The 19,203-nt window shown below is 36.4% G+C and overlaps 3 protein-coding genes and 1 long non-coding RNA gene across 4 annotated transcripts; 2 read left to right on the forward strand and 2 right to left on the reverse strand.

The window, feature by feature from the left end:
- The first annotated feature begins 1,467 nt into the window (after positions 1–1,467).
- LOC104787158 (two-component response regulator ARR3-like) lies at positions 1,468–2,938 on the forward strand. Its single transcript, XM_087450554.1, has 5 exons — positions 1,468–1,760; positions 1,859–1,935; positions 2,064–2,141; positions 2,245–2,315; positions 2,406–2,938. The coding sequence occupies exons 1-5, from the start codon at positions 1,583–1,585 to the stop codon at positions 2,704–2,706; spliced, it is 705 nt and encodes a 234-aa protein (XP_087306680.1). The 5' UTR covers positions 1,468–1,582; the 3' UTR covers positions 2,707–2,938.
- Positions 2,939–8,755: 5,817 nt separating this feature from the next.
- On the forward strand, positions 8,756–12,012 carry LOC104787161 (formin-like protein 7). The gene is made up of 2 exons (XM_087450555.1): positions 8,756–10,381; positions 10,483–12,012. The coding sequence occupies exons 1-2, from the start codon at positions 9,054–9,056 to the stop codon at positions 11,786–11,788; spliced, it is 2,634 nt and encodes an 877-aa protein (XP_087306681.1). The 5' UTR covers positions 8,756–9,053; the 3' UTR covers positions 11,789–12,012.
- A 21-nt stretch (positions 12,013–12,033) lies between these two features.
- Positions 12,034–16,611, reverse strand: LOC147944157 (pyruvate dehydrogenase E1 component subunit alpha-1, mitochondrial-like). Its single transcript, XM_087450556.1, has 8 exons — positions 16,394–16,611; positions 13,912–16,135; positions 13,750–13,829; positions 13,294–13,371; positions 12,793–12,888; positions 12,576–12,701; positions 12,424–12,489; positions 12,034–12,322 (listed from the first exon to the last, which is right to left on the reverse strand). Exons 2-8 carry the CDS (start codon positions 14,588–14,590, stop codon positions 12,278–12,280), a joined length of 1,170 nt encoding a protein of 389 aa, XP_087306682.1. The 5' UTR covers positions 14,591–16,135; positions 16,394–16,611; the 3' UTR covers positions 12,034–12,277.
- Positions 16,612–17,832: 1,221 nt separating this feature from the next.
- Positions 17,833–19,119, reverse strand: LOC147944158 (uncharacterized). The gene is made up of 2 exons (XR_015557314.1): positions 18,648–19,119; positions 17,833–18,197 (listed from the first exon to the last, which is right to left on the reverse strand). It is a non-coding gene; the product is annotated as an uncharacterized LOC147944158 (long non-coding RNA).
- Positions 19,120–19,203: the final 84 nt, after the last annotated feature.

The raw sequence follows: 19,203 nt of genomic DNA on the forward strand, positions 1-19,203 counted from the left end.
TTTTTTTCAAATTGACCATTACTTGTTATAGACTCCTACCTCTTTTGGCTATATTGTGCCCCACGTAACTCAACAAGTGCCAAGTTCAATCCTTCACCTAGTTAATTTGGTGTTTATCATTTTTGCTTTATTCTCTTTTTTCTTTGGTTTGCCATTTCCCATGTCTTTGTTACCATTTTTTTTTTGTGAATCAGAGAGGCCTAAGCCTCCCTTATTTTATTAGAAAAAAGAAATTACAACTGGACATGACGGGGATACGAAACCCCTCGCACATCATCGTCTAGTACAGAAATAACAAAACTAGGACAAGAATCAAAGACCTCCAAACCAAGCAGTCTAGAGAAAGCATATTGAGCCAAACCATCCGCGAGATGATTGGCCTCCCGATAATGTCTTTGTTACCATTTTAGTGTCTTTTCAACATGTTTTTTTAATCTTGATTATGATTGGGTGCATTATTATCTATTTATATTTCTAATTCTATCTTAACTCTTGAAAAAAAATTAAGTCATCATTTTTATAATAGTAAAGATTACATTTCAATTTAAAAAATGTTGGAACAATTGGTAACTTAGTAAACATTTATTATCTACCTTGTAGTTCATTTCATATTTTAGTGTTTAAATTTGTCTATATATTTAGATATGTGAATTCAAATAATAATTTTTACATATAATTAAAAAATTAAATGTTTATTGTGATTTGTAACAAGAAATTTTAGAATTACATTTTCTAAATATATGTAACATATGTATATCAGTATTATCTAAAACCAATATAAATAATATTATAGATTAAATACATTAAAGTATTAAAATTTTAATATTTATTAATTAAGGTAAAAATGTTATTTATTTTATACAAATTTAAGATTTTAATTATATATATTTTGTGCCCCACCCAAATTAAGTTTCTGGATCCGCCACTGTATATATATATGTTTATAATATCTTGTATGATGCTTTGCCCAAAAAAAAAATATATCTAGTATGATGCAATGCAACCAATGCTTAATGTAATTTAGGTATGAACCTATTATGCGTGGAATCATAACCATGTATTTTATTCTTTTATTTTCTTCTAGTTCTACTTTAACCTTTACAAAACAACAAACGCGGCATTGTAGAGGATGAGCTAGAGCGTATTTTTGTCCGAAAAGTCACCTAATGGTTATTTATGAAAGATGTGTATGACTTTGTTAAAAGGTGATTGAAAAATAGTGTGTAGCTATTGTAGAAAAGTTACCCTATTTTTTATTGGAATAATTAGCCATTACCATAATTTGTATATAAGAAAAAAAAGCGAGAAAACTCTTTCTACATATAGTAGTAGAAAAACAAGTGATAAGAAAATCACTATTTTCAAATCAAATCACAAAACCAATTGTAACGTTTTCTTTTGATTATATTTCAAGCGGAGGAAAACATTAATTTTAAAAAGAAGAAGAAAAAGACACCTATAAAAAGATTTGATACTGAGACAAATATAAAACGTTAGTGAAGGAGGCGAGAAAGAACGAAGCAATTTCTCTCTTGTCTCTTCTCATCTCTCCTACCTCATTTTCTCACTGACAAAGAGAGCTATGGCCGCCAGAGACGGTGGCGTTTCGTGTCTACGACGATCAGAGATGATCGGAATAGGTATCGGAGAACTAGAATCTCCACCATTAGATTCTGATCAAGTTCATGTTCTCGCCGTCGATGACAGCCTCGTCGATCGTATTGTCATTGAAAGATTACTTCGGATCACCTCATGCAAAGGTTAGTTTATTCGTCATTCTCTTAGCCAAAAAAAAAAAAAAAAAAAAAAAAAAAAAAAAAAACTTAATTATTCACCAGCGGATGATGATTCAATGCAGTTACGGCGGTTGACAGCGGGTGGCGTGCTCTCGAATTCTTAGGATTAGATGAGGATAAAGCTGCCGTCGAATTCGATGTACATTCTTAAAAATTCTGTTTTAAAAGTTTGGAGCATTTTGAGATTCAAGATTCCTGATCTAGATCTTGATTCTTGATTCTAAATTTTGATCTTGATCTTGATGTTTTTTTTTTGTTGCTTTACAGAGATTGAAGGTTGATTTGATCATCACTGATTACTGTATGCCTGGAATGACCGGTTACGAGCTTTTGAAAAAGATTAAGGTTTTGACATTTTCCCGCCATAAAAAAAAAAAAAAAAAAATCTGTTTTAAACTTTTTTTTGGTAGCAATTCTTGTAACAATGTGGATCATATTTTTGAAACAGGAATCGACAAGTTTTAAGGAAGTTCCGGTTGTAATTATGTCGTCGGAGAACGTACTCACTCGAATCGACAGGTGAATACTCCTCGCCGGAGCTTTCGTTTCAAGATTTTGTTGCTTACATATGAATTTTTAAGAATTGATACGATGAATATGATTTTGTAGATGTCTTGAAGAAGGAGCGGAGGACTTTTTACTTAAACCGGTGAAACTCGCCGACGTGAAACGTCTAAGGAGTTACTTGACGAGAGATGTTAAAGTCTCCGGCGACGGAAACAAACGGAAGCCGAGTACTCCTCCTCCGCCGTCCCCGTCGCCACCACCACTCTCATGCACCACCTCGATGGAGTCTTCGGACTCAATTGTTGTGGATGATGATTCATTGACATTGTCGTCGGAGTCGTCGACGTCGCCAATGGATTCGCCAATGAGACGGCTGGAGATGAAGAGTCCCGGTTTAGATTAGTATGATCTCCGTTTAACTTCTTTTCTTTTTTTATTTTGCTTTTGACGGTTTTATTGACTGCAACGTTAAGTTTGACGCCGTCAGTTTAAAGATCTCGCTTATATCGGTTTGCACGTGGGGGTGTTTCTTTTTACTCACAAAGGAACACTTTTGTTGAATTTCTTGTATTTAATTTACATATATATTAATACTGTATTTTTGATAATTTATAAATTAAAATATTGTTCTTTAATCGGATGATAATGTGTGACAACCTCTGTTTCTAGGTGTATTCGTATCGTCTGCTAATCACTTTTGAGATTTGAAAGCTAATCTTTAGTTCTTTGATATGCCAGCGATCACCGTTTGGTTGATGACTTGGTGTTTTTAATAATGTACCTACGACTTGGGGATACTGTGTTCTCTAATCTTCACTTAAACAAACTAACAACTAAATCTTCGGTTATTTATATTTTTTTTAGAAAAAGTTTTCAAACCTTCTGCATGGCGTCTTTGATTTTTTTTTTTTTTTAAACTAATTGTATAACTATTTTTATTTTTCTCGGATAACGATTTATTATAATACTACGAAGCCAATATTGGGACTGTGAATTTTCGTTGTAGAGAAGCTTTAGTTATAGGAATTTTGATCACATTTAAGTTTTAACTACATGTATTTTTCATCTCTTTAGATGATGTATAAAATCATATTTTGATCCAAAAAAAAAAGAGAAGATGTATAAATCATTTGCAGACAGCTTGCAACTTTTACACCATATAGGCACGGCTCTGTGAACACTGTACGAGGCTAATTTTCTAGTGAACGTTATTACTCGAGTTGGTTAGTAGAAACGTGTTTGTATGTAAACGATGTACGTAATGTAGCTTATGTATGTGTATATATTTGCAAATAAAAAGGATGAAATGAATACATTAATACATTGTATTTTTGGTCAACATATTCTTTTAATAAAGTAATTAAAAAGGCTGGAAATGGATTCTAATATTCATTCATAATTACCCACCAAAAGATCCGTTATATATGTTTTCTTTATTTATTTTTATCTTTTGTTAGGTTTGTGGAGAAAAGAGGTGTTGTCCTTCCAGCCTTAAGAGGTCAACTAAAAATCATTAAGTATCCGTTAAAAATCATTAGGTATGCGTTTAGCTCCTAATCACACGTACTTATATCTTGATTCACACCACGACCACAATATCTACTTATAGAGAAGAAGAAAAAAAAACAAAATAGCATTATCAGCTTTCTTTAGAATGAAGGATCAAATCGAATAATATAGTATCGTACGGCTTAAGTTTATTAACGAGATCTTTACATTGCCCATTGGAACTTGGAAGGAGGCACTGAATATTAAAATTCAAGAGAGGCAAATGCAATGAATCAAGATCAAACAAATCATTGTAGACAGCAGAATCAGCTCAAAGATACTCCCCACGTTTGGCGTACTAAACATGTGAGATCATTCAACTTTTTATCTTCTTCCCATTTTGATTTATGTTTTGTCCCCTTAAGGTACGGCCAATTATTCTTTCTACAGTTCTTTAATTCGTTATCTATATGAAGAACATGCGGGAAAAAAAAAACAGTGAATGTGACATTTATTTAACAACTTGTGAAAAAGTGCTGTAAATGAGATTTCTGCAAAGCTTTTCTTTATTCTTTGCACAAATAATGAGATTTGTGTGTTTTAGTCATGTTCTATGTGCGATTTCCCATTTCATTTTATTTAAATTATAGATGTTTCATAATAAAGCATAAAACTGTGTTGTATTAGACTATTAGTGTTGTTGATGTATCATCATCCAAATTCAAACCGGTTCAAAATGCTCGGCCAACTGATCTATATGATTTGTTGTTTCTGTTTTAAAATTTTGGTAAATGAGAACTAATTTGAAGAAACAAATGTCGCCACTAAAAGTTAGATAGAAGTCGTAATGTCTACAAATGCCGATAAAGTACTCTTATTTTCTATGAAGAAAATGAAAAAATTTAGCAAAAAATTGGGTCCGGATCTCGTGGGAGATTTATTTGGAAGGGGAAAATAAGTAAACAAAATTGAAGGTTGTACCAGATGTATTGGAACTTGGGATTAGGAGACAGTTTTAACCCAAAAAAGGAATTGGGAGACAGTAGGCCTAGTTGTTGCGGCTGTCTCCAAGAAAAACTCAAAATATTGTTTGGGTTTTACACAAAAATTCAAAATAGTAAAAATGAAACATCTTTCAATCTTGCCTGAGAAAAAGAACCAAACATCAAAGACATAGCATTTTCAACATTACAGCAATGGACTTTTTGTATAAATATCACAGACATCAATTTGTTTACTTGGCCCATCAAGGCCACAAAATTTGGTGGGTCTAGACATTCAATTACTTTTGTTTGTAGCCCACTGATTCACAACATACATCTTCTTTTTTTTTTTTTTTTTTCACAACATACATCTTATTCCCAGCTATATGTTTTGATACTTTAATTTGTCAAATATTCAGTTTTAGTTTCAATTTTATCGACGTACGTAGTAGAAGAAGAGAGAGATGTAGACATGCATAACACAAGTTTTAAGAAAAAAAATCACTATAGGCGGGATTAGATGGATTATCACATCTCATCTGAATCTTAGAATGTTTGAGTATACGAAACTTTGTATTGTAATCGTGAAGTACACAAGTTATCAACGCTCTTTAATGGTGTGAATGTGTGATGTCCACGTATCGTCGTCTCGTATTTCACCTTTTTCTATTGCTCACCCAAAAATTTGATATTCATTTCTTGTGTTCTTTTTTGAAAGTAGCACTAGTGCTATATGAGATATATATTTTACATGACGTTACACAAATTTGTATATTTTTAATCATTTATACAGGTAATGAGGAGGCTGATGATGAAGACTACCCTAGTTGGTCGACGAACCAAATTTAATTTACATTATTATACTAGTCATTATATCGAATCATACATAACATGGAGTATTTATAAATTTTCATAGATAAAAACGAAATGAAACTATCTACTGTTTACAGAAACGTAGATGTGTATAGACAAACATATTAGTTTGAACATATATTACTTTAATTGTCACATAGAAGTGACATTACTACACGTATTGTAATGAGAGAGTAGTAATTATCAACTAATCCGTAATTTGAGTTATGTTTAAATCGATCGTTTTCTTTCACGTGAGCGTCTTAATCAACTTAGCTAATATGAGAGAGTAGTACAGTAGTAAGTAATACATTTTTATAATGTTACTAACAACATTCCAAAACTAGCTAAATACTCTTAGCATATAATTACAAAAACAAAAATTCGATGTCATTGATATTAGGATTTTTGTGCGTTCTAGCAGGTCTCAATTAACCTTATGTAATTATAGTACTTAAGGTGTCAATCCAAATGAAAAACTTTACTAACAATTAAGATGCAATCAAGGAGTCACAAGTTAAGCCAATTCAAAGAGAGTGTTTGTCTAACAGTCCTAGAATGATGACGATACAAAACGAAAATAAGTCAAAGAATTAGAAACGAGAATGCATGACAAGAAGCGAAAATGAATAAAAACATAAACGAGTCTAAGCATGAACTAAAAGGCAACGAAACAGTCTCAAGAATGTAATAAAAATCAGAAAAAGAGGTCCTAAGGATGGGAGTAATTGATGTCGGTGGAAATCCTAGTCTATAGAATATTTAACATGCCACAAGCAAACCATCCCTAAACAATGAACATCACTTCTTAGCTAATCCAATATCTTGACAGAAGCTACTCAAACTCAACCACTTCCAAACCTAGCTCTTGCTCAGAACCGTCGCAGAGAATTATGAGGCCACAAGCCCAAAAATATTTTTAGGCCTGTTAAAAAAAAAAATTAATGAAAACAAAAATAAATAAGAGTTTTGAGGGTTGAACTCATGACTTCTTAGACTCTTCTCCACTGCTTATACCACTAGACTAAAGGAGCTTTCTGTGAAATAAGGCCGATTATAGACCTATATATTTTGCGGCCGCAAGCTGATGAAGCATCAGTTTGTGTCTTGGGCCGGCTCTGCTCTCGCTAGAGAAACATGATCAAGCATGGCATGAAAAACAAGTTCATTCACGTCAACAAACATCCTAGACAACTAATCTCTTAGGCTAGGAACGTAAGTGTCTGACACTAGTTGGTCAGACATTTCATCGAACACCTTTTGGATGCGGAAATGTCTAAAACCCAGTTCCAATTGATCAGAGAGAAACTAGTATTTCTAACTCTAGTCCAGAGGGGAATCATACAATCAAAGCTTAAACACTCTACATCCTAAGATCCTCCACCTAATCTATCCCATCCTCAAGAACTATCACACTACTCAGATCCGAAAATCATCATCAAAGATACAAACTCAGAAAACATTGAATCAAGCATCCTAAGATAGATAAAAATGAGATGAACAAGTTTGTAGAAGAAATCAAATGCAAAAACTCAATGAATTAAAAGATATCTGGATACAAAGTCTCAGAACGTTTTTGGAGGCTAGGTAAAACCTTCGGAACCAAAACGAGATAAAAGCTAAGATATCCGAGTGAAAACTTAACAAAACGTATTCATAGTAAAACATAGAAATCTCTAAAACATAAAACGACAATATAGAACGTCGGTTCGGGAATCCTTCTCGGACGCGTCTTCAAGACAAAACCAGGACGTCGGTTTAAGAGCATCGATAGAGTCGCATCGTGAGAGTGTCGATCGAGTCGCGACGTGAGAGTGTCGATCGAGTCGCGGCATGAGAGTGTCGATCGAGTCGCGACGTAAGAGTGTCGATCGAGTCGCGGCGTGAGAGTGTCGATCGAGTCGCGACGTGAGAGTGTCGATCAAATCGCGTCTTGAGGGTGCTCAAAAACTGCTGATCGAGTCGCGTCTTGAGGGTGCTCAGGAGCCATCCTGGGACGTCTTGGTCGAGTCACTGCTAACATCCGATCGAGTGGAGCTCTCCTTTGCGTGCGGGTCGAGTCGGACTTCTGAACGTACGTGCATCCACTAAAACGGAGATAACTCATGAACCACGACTCTGATTGGCTTGAAATAAACTGCATTGGAAAGATGACTCAATTCCCTACAATTTTGATGAATACGTCGAAAGCTGAATCCCAAAGTAAAATCTTCACTCGACTCGATCAAAGACGTGGAAGCTTGCGTCGCTGGGTAGTGTAGATTGAGTCGTTTAACTGGTTTTCTGATCCTTGTTTGCATTTGATGGTTTGGACACCTCCTAAAACACCTGAAACAACTCCAATATGCAAGATGCATGCAAGACCAATGCAAAGACTACCTAGATATGCATGTTATGCAAAAGAAACCTAAAACAATGCAAAATAATGAATTAAGAGAACAAAATGAATGACAAATGCATGATGAAAGAGTGTAAAATATATACAAATCAGTCATCAATTAAAAACACCATTTAAAAAATAAAGAGGATCACAACCTCAGTGTCAAATAATACTAAAGATCTCGAAATCTTTACCAAACCGAAAAGGAAAAAAAACAGTTTGGTGAAGTCTTCTTCGGACTTTATAACAGATGAGATGGGACCAAAACCGTTTTAAGTATCTCTACTTCTCAACACCTACCGATACACAAAAGTCAAACATTCCAAAAACACATTTACACTCCAACTTCTGTCTTCCAGATCATTTTCGATTTTCTTCTAGAACACCGAAACAATCACCATTCACATTTATTCTCAAGCACACAAAATTATGCAGAAAAGGTCCACGGGGTTGGTTACCACTTACAACACTATATTGGTAGGTTTAAAAAGATGTATGAATATATTATTAACTACTTCCTAACATAAAAGTTTCATATTCTAAGTTAAACGAAGATGAAGAAGAAGAGACACAAAAGTCAACGCGTAGCCGAAGAATAGGATCAACTAAGTCAAACATCTTCCGTCCAAATTCGGACACTAACCTCCAAAAAACACGACCGGGTCAACCCGGCCGCATTAACCTAAAATGACAACATCACCCTTGTTCAGACACGTGTAAATTCCGAGTTAATGGAGGCTGTTTTCGTCAAAGTAGCCACGCTTATGACATTGGACCTGATCTCATGTTAAAAAAGTTTTTTAACTTTTATTATTTATAATAATATTTTGTTGCTTTTTTCCAAAAAAACATAAAAATCATTAATGTGTTAAATCATTTAATGGTTGTCATGTTCACCAAAAATATCATTCCTTCCCCAAACCCATTTTTTCATTTTTTTTTTTTTTTTTTCTTTATTTGCTTCGTTGTCTTGTCAAATTCGCCGCGTGAATTTTATCACCGTTGACGGCGAGCGACTCTACTCTCCGGTCAAGAAGAACCACCGAGATGTCGTTTCTATTCCGTAAGAACGGGAGTAGTTCACGGAGGAAGATCAAAGACAAACTCCGTGGTCGGAACTCAGATCGAGGCGGGAAGAGAGAAGGTGGTGAAGAAGACAGAGTCAGATACGACGGAGGCGGTGGAGGTTCCGGCTCTGATTCGTTACCACCACCGCCGTCTCCTTGGGGTTTTCTCTTCCCGGAGGATTTTGTTAGAATCGATGGGAATCTAAAAGCTGTTATTGTAGATGAAGAAGGTTTAGATGTGATTTACTGGAAAAAGCTCATAGAGTTGGAAAATAGCGGGAAAATTAGGAAAAACCCTAAACCTAGAAGACGAGTTGACAAATCCGGCGGCGGATTTAGAAGAACTGGAGTCGGAGCAGATCAAGCCGATGATGATTATGAAGATGATGATGATGATGGAGTAGGTGATGAAGAGGCGTTTTCGTTTCATAAGAAAAATTCTCAATCTCCTTTATCTTCTTCAGGTGGTGGTGGTGGTGGTGATGTTGGAGGAGGAGGAGGGAGACACTATACTTCTTCTTCTCCTTCGCCGTCGCGACCTTCTTCTTCTTCTACATCTGCTGCTTCGCCCTCGAGAGCTTCTTATTCTACAAGTGATTATGTTGCCGTTGGAAAACAAACTCAATCTAAATTTCAAGCTCCTGGCGGCGGCGGCGGTTCGTTTCCATCTTCTCCCTCGCAGATCCGAAACAGTGATGGCGGTGGTCGTTCGCCGCCGCTTCCGCTTCCTCCGGGTCAATTTGCGGCGGGAAATGCGCTATTGTCTACATCGACACCGTCTGTTCCGCTTCCTCCGGGTCAATACACGACGGTGAATGCGTCATCGACACCGCCTGTTCCGCTTCCTCCAGGTCAGCAATACATGGCGGTAAATGCACAATTGTCTACATCGACACCGCTTGTTCCTCTTCCTCCTGGTCAATTTGTGGCGACAAATGCTCCACCGCCACCGCCTGTTCCAGCCAATCAACCGCCTCCGCCATCTGCTGGGGCTCCACCACCACCGCCTCTGCCATCTAGTGTGGCTCCACCTCCTCCTCCACCGCCTAAGAAAGGACCTGCACCGCCACCACCTCCTCCACCGGGTAAGAAGGTAGCTGGACCACCACCGCCTCCAATGTCGAAGACTGGGCCACCTAAACCACCTGGTAATCCAAAAGGACCGGAGAAGTCAGGTGAGACTTCATTAGCCGTAGGCAAAACTGAAGATCCGACTCAGCCAAAGCTCAAGCCTTTGCATTGGGATAAAGTTAACCCTGATGCTAGCCGTTCAACAGTGTGGCACCGGATTGATGGTGGCTCCTTCAAGTAAGTATAACGTTACTGTCACTAAAGTGTACATAATCTAGAATGTGATATTCGGATTCTGAGTTCTTATGACTTATGAGTTATATTTGTTTCTTGGGTAGCTTTGATGGTGATCTCATGGAGGCTTTGTTTGGATACGTTGGTGCTCGAAAACCGAGTGAAGCAAGCAGTGTACCGCAGAATCCCACTGTGTCGACTTCGCAGACTTACATTCTCGATCCTCGGAAGTCTCAGAACAAAGCAATTGTGCTTAAATCTTTAGGGATGACTAAGGCAGAGATCATTGACTTGTTAACAGAAGGCCATGATGCTGAGTCTGATACACTTGAGAAGCTTGCAGGAATAGCACCAACTCCAGAAGAACAGACTGAGATCCTAGAGTTCAGTGGCGACCCGACGAAACTGGCTGATGCAGAGTCTCTACTGTTTCACATCTTAAAAGCAGTTCCTTCTGCATTTAACCGGTTTAATGTCATGCTTTTCAAGATTAACTACGGTTCAGAGGTTGCTCAACAAAAAGGATCTTTACAGACACTTGAATCTGCATGCAATGAGCTTCGTGCTCGTGGGCTGTTCATGAAGCTGCTTGAAGCAATCTTGAAAGCAGGTAACAGAATGAACGCTGGAACCGCTAGAGGAAATGCTCAGGCTTTCAATCTAACTGCTTTGAGGAAACTGTCTGATGTGAAGAGTGTTGATGGGAAAACTACTTTGCTTCACTTTGTTGTTGAAGAAGTTGTGAGGTCTGAGGGAAAGCGGGCTGCGATAAATAAGAACATGTTCCCAAATGATAATGCTAGTGGCGAGAATGCAGATGTATCTAGAGACGAACAAGAGATTGAGTTTATAAAGCTGGGTTTACCCATTATACGTGGCTTAAGTTCAGAGTTCACCAATGTGAAGAAAGCGGCTGGAATTGATTATGACTCGTTTGTAGCTACGACCTTAGCTTTAGGCACCAGAGTCAAAGAAACAAAACGCCTTTTAGACCAAAGCAAAGGGAAGGAAGATGGGTGTTTGACAAAGCTGAGATCTTTCTTTGAATCTGCAGAGGAAGAACTGACAGTTATTACAGCGGAACAGCTCAGGATAATGGAGCTAGTGAAGAAAACCACAAACTATTACCAAGCTGGAGCATTGAAAGAGAGGAACCTGTTTCAGCTGTTTGTTATAATCCGTGATTTCTTAGGGATGGTTGATAATGCCTGTAGTCAGATCGCAAGGAATCAGCGGAAACCACAACAACGACCTGCAGCAACAGTAGCTGGAGCATCAACTTCAACAGCAGAAACAGCGAGCGTTGCTGCTACACCGCAAAGGAATGCAGTTAGATTTCCAATTCTGCCTCCAAATTTCATGTCAGAGAGTTCAAGGTACAGTTCAAGTGAGTCAGACTCAGATTCCTGATAAACCAAAAACCAAAAAAAGTTTATTCACTTTTGTTATTATGTATATAGATGATAGGGGAGCTTGTCAGTAAAAAATTCTTTAGGTTCTTTGATGATGGTTTCTTTTTAATTTTACCTGTTTCCTTTTTCGGTCCAAAGTTGATTCTTTTTGGAAGACGGAGAATACAAAAAAGAAGAAACCATTACCATATGGTCTTTGTTTGTAATTCAATTTGTTATATCTTTCGGTGTGCAGCAATGATAAATATCAAATCAAGTGCTTGAATATCAAACACGAGACTTCATTAAAGAAGTCGCAAATTGTAGATACAGCGACAAAAGCTTCACAAGAATAACATGTTTCTCGTTATGTATGTTTGCGAAGAAAGATACAGAGATATTAAAACTAAGGAGAGTGGGGAGAGTATACAAATCAAAAGCCTCTTTATTCATAGCTTCCTAACAGCCAACCATGTCATAACACGTGACAGTTCCACGACCAAGAGGTTCATGGAAGCGCAGCTTTGACTTCTTTTCTGTCTGGTCCAAATGACTGCCAAGAGAAGCGAAAAAGGGTCAGTAAGGGAAATTAACTATAGTTTGAGGGGCGTGTGTTGCAAAATGCAAATGACAGAATATGTAACTAGTAATTACCTCAGTGCCAAATCCCTTCACATACACATTGGTAAAAAGTTCGGACGGCTCTGGCATTGGGCAATCCTGAAAAGGAAAAGAGTTTACGTGTGTTCAGCTTTGACAGTTGAATTCCCGAGTGGTACAGAGAAGCAATGTGACAGTTAATTTACCTTAGCTTTGGCAATGGCGTCATCTACTTCTTTTCTAATTTCCTTCTCCATATCCTTAAGCTCCTTCTCGGTTGCAAGGTCATGAGATAGTACCAGCTTTTTTATTCTCTCAATTGGATCACGTTCCTGAGTCACACACATAATGTTTTGAGATTCACAATAACCTGAGTTCTCCACCAAGAATTAGTTTGTTGTGCAGGTAAACTGACTAACGAACCTGCCTCACACCAGATATCTCATCTCTTGTACGGTATGTGCTTCCAGGATCAGACATGGAATGACCGTGGTACCTGTATGTGTCCATCTCAAGAATCTGTATAGAATTACGATGAATCAATTCTTATGTTATTTCTATGATAGCAGAGAAGGAACACCAGAAAAAAAAAATGAACTGTGATATCAAAAATACAGTTCTTTGACGAACACTGATACATCATCATTTCTACAGCCGATAAAAAGTTTAAAACTCTACAGAGAACAAACCAGCCACCCCATCAAACATTCAGCTATTGGAATTCAGTTCCAGGTCACAAAGAGCAACTGAAGGGAAGTAAATTTCAAGTAGGAAACACATAAAGTACGAAAAACACTTCATCCTATGATGCCAAGTCCTAGGGGATAGCTAGATATTGATCAAAGTAAATAAAATAGTGCGCCAGATGACAACATGAAAAAGAAGAGTATATGTTCGAGAATACTAAAATGCAGACAAACTTACTATCGGTCCCTTCTCCAAGGCATGATCCTTAGCAAATTTGCATGCTTGTTTGACAGCAAATGCATCCATACCATCTACCTGTTCATCCCAAAAATAGCATCCAATCCAGCAACCGGTCAAACTCAAAAAATAGTTGATAACTGATGCAGTACAAGATACCCACTCAAAAGAATGTAATAATGCACCATGGCTCTGTTCATGATATAGGACTCATGGCATCATTATACATGAGAGAATTGCATTTCATCCCTAAACTGAAAAGACTATGAAAGAAAGCCTGGTAGTACCCTAATACTTGCATCTACCAGTTTTTTATATGAAAACTAAGAAATCCATATGGTTCAACAAATGACACGGATCCATCTGCTAACAGATAAATAGCCAACCAAAACTTCTCCTCTCTCATCTAAACAAGTCTCAAATCAATCTTTGTTACAAATAAGATTCAACACTGACCTTGAGTCCAGGAACATAATCACCACGCTTGTAGTAAGATGGACTCTTAGCAGCTCTCCACTCAGCAGTTCCCATTCCATCTACACAAATCAAATCCAATTCAATCGCGCTGACCATAACAAACCTCCAAACAAATAAGAAAGAAGCAAAAAAAATGCTTACAGTGATTGTTTTCGCAGACCAAAATGGCAGGTAAATCCCAAAGAGCAGATATATTCAAAGCTTCAAACAACTGTCCCTGATTCGCAGCACCATCACCATACAAAGCAAACGTCACAGCCTCTTCCTTATTATACTTCTGAGCAAACGCAATACCACAACCTAGTGGAACCTGAGCACCGACAATCCCATGACCACCATAAAACGAAGAATCCTTCTTATAGAAATGCATAGATCCACCTTTGCCTTTAGAACAACCAGCTTGTCTTCCCATAAGCTCTGAGAAAACCTCATGAAGCGAACCACCACGACCTAAGAAGATACAGTGATCACGATACGCAGTGATAATCGCGTCTTTCTTCGTAATCGCAGCTTCCATGCCTATAGCTACAGCTTCTTGTCCGTCGTAGAGATGGCAAAACCCTCGGATTAGCTTCGCTTTGTAAAGCGAATCGGCTGCGATTTCCATACGTCGCATCAACGCCATGGTTCTGAAGAAATCGAGAAGCTCTTGGCTCGATGATTCGACGGAGCGTGAAGGTGGATCACATAAGTGAGCTGTGAAAGGAAGCGAAGTCTCAATTGTGATCGGAGTGCTGTCCGTCGAGATGAATCGGTTGAAGGCGGCGGAGAAGGGACGAGTGATGCCGTTGGATCGTGATGAGATGCGTGATAGAGCCATTCTCCACCGTTGGTTTTTTCAGAGATTTTTTTTCCGGCGAATCTGTTGAAATCTTCGCGGAGGAACAACACAAAAATGAGAGACGGTTTCAGTGAAGAAGAGATTAGAAAGCAGAGATATGATTGCTTTGCTACCAAACAAAAGACTCTCAAAGGATAAGAAGGTTCTCAAAGCTTTTAGCTTTTAAAGCTGATTTCGGTTTTGTTAACCAAAGATAAATGTGGCTGGGCATGATAAATCAAAATAACCCGGTCCGGTTCAATTTGTTTTCGAGCTTATTTTTGAAATTGAAAATCGAACTTTTTTTTTTTATAGATTTTCGTTAAAAATATAACCTTTTTAATTAAAGGCAAGTACACAACATTGTTTTGGTAGACTTTATAATTTTAATAAATAGTTATAAATAGTTACAAATAGGTTATACATAAGTTATAAATTAATTCATATATTAATTGGTTACAAGTTGATAGTTCATATATTAATAGTAACAAATAAAACATTAATTGTAACCGAAAATCTTAAATGGGATATTCCAAATCTGACCTAACATCCTTCCAAACTTTTAATATAAATCAATGTCTTTAAAACTGGACCGGAAGGTAAACCGGAAGTCTTTCGGGTCACTGGGTCAACAAGTCGGACCGATTGAATTACGGGTCAATTAGTTTATTAGTTTGATTACATTTTATGAATATAACATCTACTTTTCTATAAATATATGAATAAAACATACATAATTAAGTACTAAACAACTAAAATTAAACTTTTAAATGATTAGATAAAATAACTAACTGATTCTTTTATAAATAACAATATTTATATATAATTTGGTTTAAGTTTAAAGTGTGACCAAAATAAAATATTTTAATTTGAGACCGACAACCCGATTCGACCCGCCGGTTCATGGGATTTTAGCGGGTTTTTATGGTTTTTTGCGGGTTTTATTTGTTAGGTTTTTAGAGGTTACCCGGACCGGAATACCTATCGGGTTGTGGTTGGATCGAACCAACCGGCCGGTCCGGTCCTGGTTAAAAAATATTGATATAAATCATTCAGATCTCCATTCACCAAAATATATCTCTCATATTCATACAAAAAAAATAATTATAACAATCGTTTCTCAGTTTACAATGCTAAAAGTCTTATAAGTTATATTTTATTTTGAAATTATAATACAAATAAAAGGAATTTTAACCTGTGCTCTAGCACGAATCCAAATCTAGTATAAATGTTAAAGCATCATCAATCCAATTTTATTCAGTGCATAAGTAGAACCGAAATATTGTAAATGTAAAGTAAAACTAGATAAATCATCTGCCGCCTGCCGTATATGTTTTCAAAATTTCAGGATAATCTTTTAGTTGATTGAGTTTATTTTAGTTTATTATCTTATTATGTGATATAAATTATATATCTAAAATAAACTCAATCAAAGTAAAATATTATCGCTTCTACGCTTCCCTTTTCGTGTATCCACTTTCGATTTCTATGCAGCTTAGTAGAAGATGCATTTCGCCTTTGAGAGAACTTTTCTGGAACTTTAATCTGGCAGCAGGAATACAGAGAGAAAGACTTAAATGTCTATCTCCTTTGCATGAATATCTTATATAGATTTTTCATTCTACAAATACAATAAATAAATGATAAATCTCAAAACATACTCTCGTGATTCTTTTAGAAAAGACTCTCTGCATATTAATTCACTGAACCACCATAAGAAAGTGAATACTCTTAATCAAGACAAACAAATAGTTTTTACGGCTTTTCATGCCTAAAATGTTGGATTGATCGAAGATTACTTACTCAAGTGGAAGAAAAATCCCTAATCAATGTTCCTGAACTCCATTGAAGGTCAAATTTGTGCCGGATAAGAAGTAGGTAGAAGTTAAAATAAAATAAGATAAAACCTAGTTCTGTAATCTGATTGTTGAGAGCTTCAGATCTTGAAATTGTGCTGAGAGATCGGGTGAAGCAGTTGAGTGAGAGGATAATAGCGCCTATTTACATATTTGATTCAAACTAGTTTATCCGAAATTGAACACCCTTAGATAGATAACAGATGTGTGCACAAAAAAAAGAAGGAAAATTCTCAAAAATAGCACAAATTTAAGTTTTTCTTCCAAACTTAGCACACACTCTCTTAAATTCCAAAATTAGCACACATGTTCTAATTAAATATTAAAACATTAAAATTATTAATTTTTTTTAATTTACTATCATTCTCTTGCGCGCTTTCCTGGACCAAGTACAATCACGCTTCTCTCCTCCACTAACCAGCTTACAAGAGATCGGAGCTTCGGCACAATCGTCGGCGATCTACAAGAGATAGATAACATCCGCAGGAGATCGATGACATCTGTAGAAGATCAGTGACATACGCAAGAGATCGATGACATCCGTAGAAGATCAGTGACATACGCAAGAGATTGATGACATCCACAAGATATCGGTGGCATTCGCAAGAGAGACACATAGATTACAATTTCTTATTATAATTGATGATTGCCACCGCTTTACCTCTTTTCTCTCTCTCTCCTTTGTAGCCATATGAGGTTTATGTTAATTGAAGCACTTTGTGTTTGAATCCTTCTTCTTATTCTAAAACCTAGCTTGTAAAATTGGGCATTTTTGATTCAGTTGGAGGGTTTTAGGTGTTTAATTTGTTTGCTAACTTGATGAAGTTTAACAGAGTGACAGTGATATTTTGGTTGTAATTTGAGCTCTTTGGTTAAGGTTAAGATGTGATTGGTACATATGATTCATGTAGCAAAGTGATTGTAGATGGTTGTGTGATCTTTTCCGCATTAGAGGTTGATTAGTTAGTCCTCCTCTAATATGCAGCACCACATGTTATTAATCTCAACAGCAACGCTTTGGAGAAGTTTCGTGACAAAGGCTTGCATATCACAAAATTCAGAAAAGATTTCTTGAATTTCAGGATGACTTGCATATTTAGGATGAACTTCATGATGGTTTTCAGAAAAAGTCTAGACATTGGTAAACAACAAGATATGCACAAAAATAAAATATTTACCCTTCATTGATGGAGTAAGGCAGTAAGCCTTGACATATTGAGGCAAAACACCAAAAGAGATTTAGAAACATATTTATTTAAATTTAGGAAGGATTCAATAATATTTAGGAATGACATCTTAAAATTCATGATAGCCTTCATAAATATTTAAGAAGACACAAAATCAAATCACTACACCTACTGTATATGAAGATTGAATATCAGGATGTGACCAAAATAAAATTAATATCCCTTACTAATGGAGTATTATGTGATACATTAAGGCAAATCATAAATTAAGACTCAAAAACCCCAATTTTTAAAAATTTAGGAAGGATTTCATAATGTTTAGGAAGACGTCTTTAGTGTTTAGGAAGGTATTCATAAATATTTAGAAATTCTAAAAATGGTGATGACCATAACCAGAATAACGTCCAAGTATTATGGAATCCTCAGCTTTGCCATGGAATCGAGTATATCTTCCCTTGTTGTCTCTGCTAAGTTTCTTGTGACTGTTAACACTATAACTTGATGATTAATCACCTCGTACATCAGCCATTTTTGCAACCAATGTAGCTACCTTGAATCTGGACTCTAATTGAAGAATCACCAAGAACGTAAACAATTATCAGAACACCGAGTTCATTATCACAAGACGTTAACACTAACACCATAGACGCCACAATTTGCCCCTCTGCCAATGAACTCTCCTTTAAAAATTTAACATTGGAGCAACACAACATTCATCTATAATAATCATCTTATTTTGATCATTATCTACAACAAGAAAAACAAGCTTATTCATCACATCAATTCTATCAACTAATTTCTCCATTTGAACTGAAACAATTAAAGACCAAACCAAATGCAAAACTGGATCATTCATAGTTATAGGAGGAAGAAAAATCACAACTTCTTCACTATGAAAATCAAACACACTCATAATCTATTTCACATCACATCATAAACTTGTTGAGAAGAACCAGAAACAAATAGAACAAGTGTTCTAAGCATTTGCTAAACCAGATCGACTAGTTTACTAACCTCACCACACTCTGTTTTAATTGATTCATCTTCATCCACCGTTATATGGATTCGCTCCGCCGTAACCCGTCAGTACCAAAATTGAAAGCTTGTCTCCAATTCGACTCTCTTTTTCCATTGAAAGCTTGTCTCCAATTCGCCACATGTTTACTCTCTTCTTCCAATCAAGAGTGAATTAACGAGTAGTAACTAATTAGATCTCTACGATCAATACACATTTCTTCCTCCGCCGTTATCATAATGCTTCCAACGAGAAAGTGGTTGAAGATGATGATGATTGAAACAAGTAAATCGTTTTAGCGGTGGAGGTTGATGAGGCTGTTTCGACAAAAGAGATACTCTGGCCGGTGATGGAATCGACAAAAGCGGTGGAGTACGCTGAATAGAACGTGGGGTTTCTCTCAGACATTATCGAGGATGAAGCGTACAATTAAAATAATAATAATAATATAAAATAATAATAATTTAGAAATGCTAGATTATGAACAATTAAGCGTGTATGCTACATTTGGAAGAAAAACCTAAAGTAGTGCTATCCTTGGATATTTCTCAAAAA

Source organism: Camelina sativa, chromosome 5 (assembly GCF_030686135.1).
Source record: "Camelina sativa cultivar CO46 ecotype springtype chromosome 5, ASM3068613v1".
In the NCBI taxonomy this organism is placed as follows: Eukaryota; Viridiplantae; Streptophyta; class Magnoliopsida; order Brassicales; family Brassicaceae; genus Camelina; species Camelina sativa.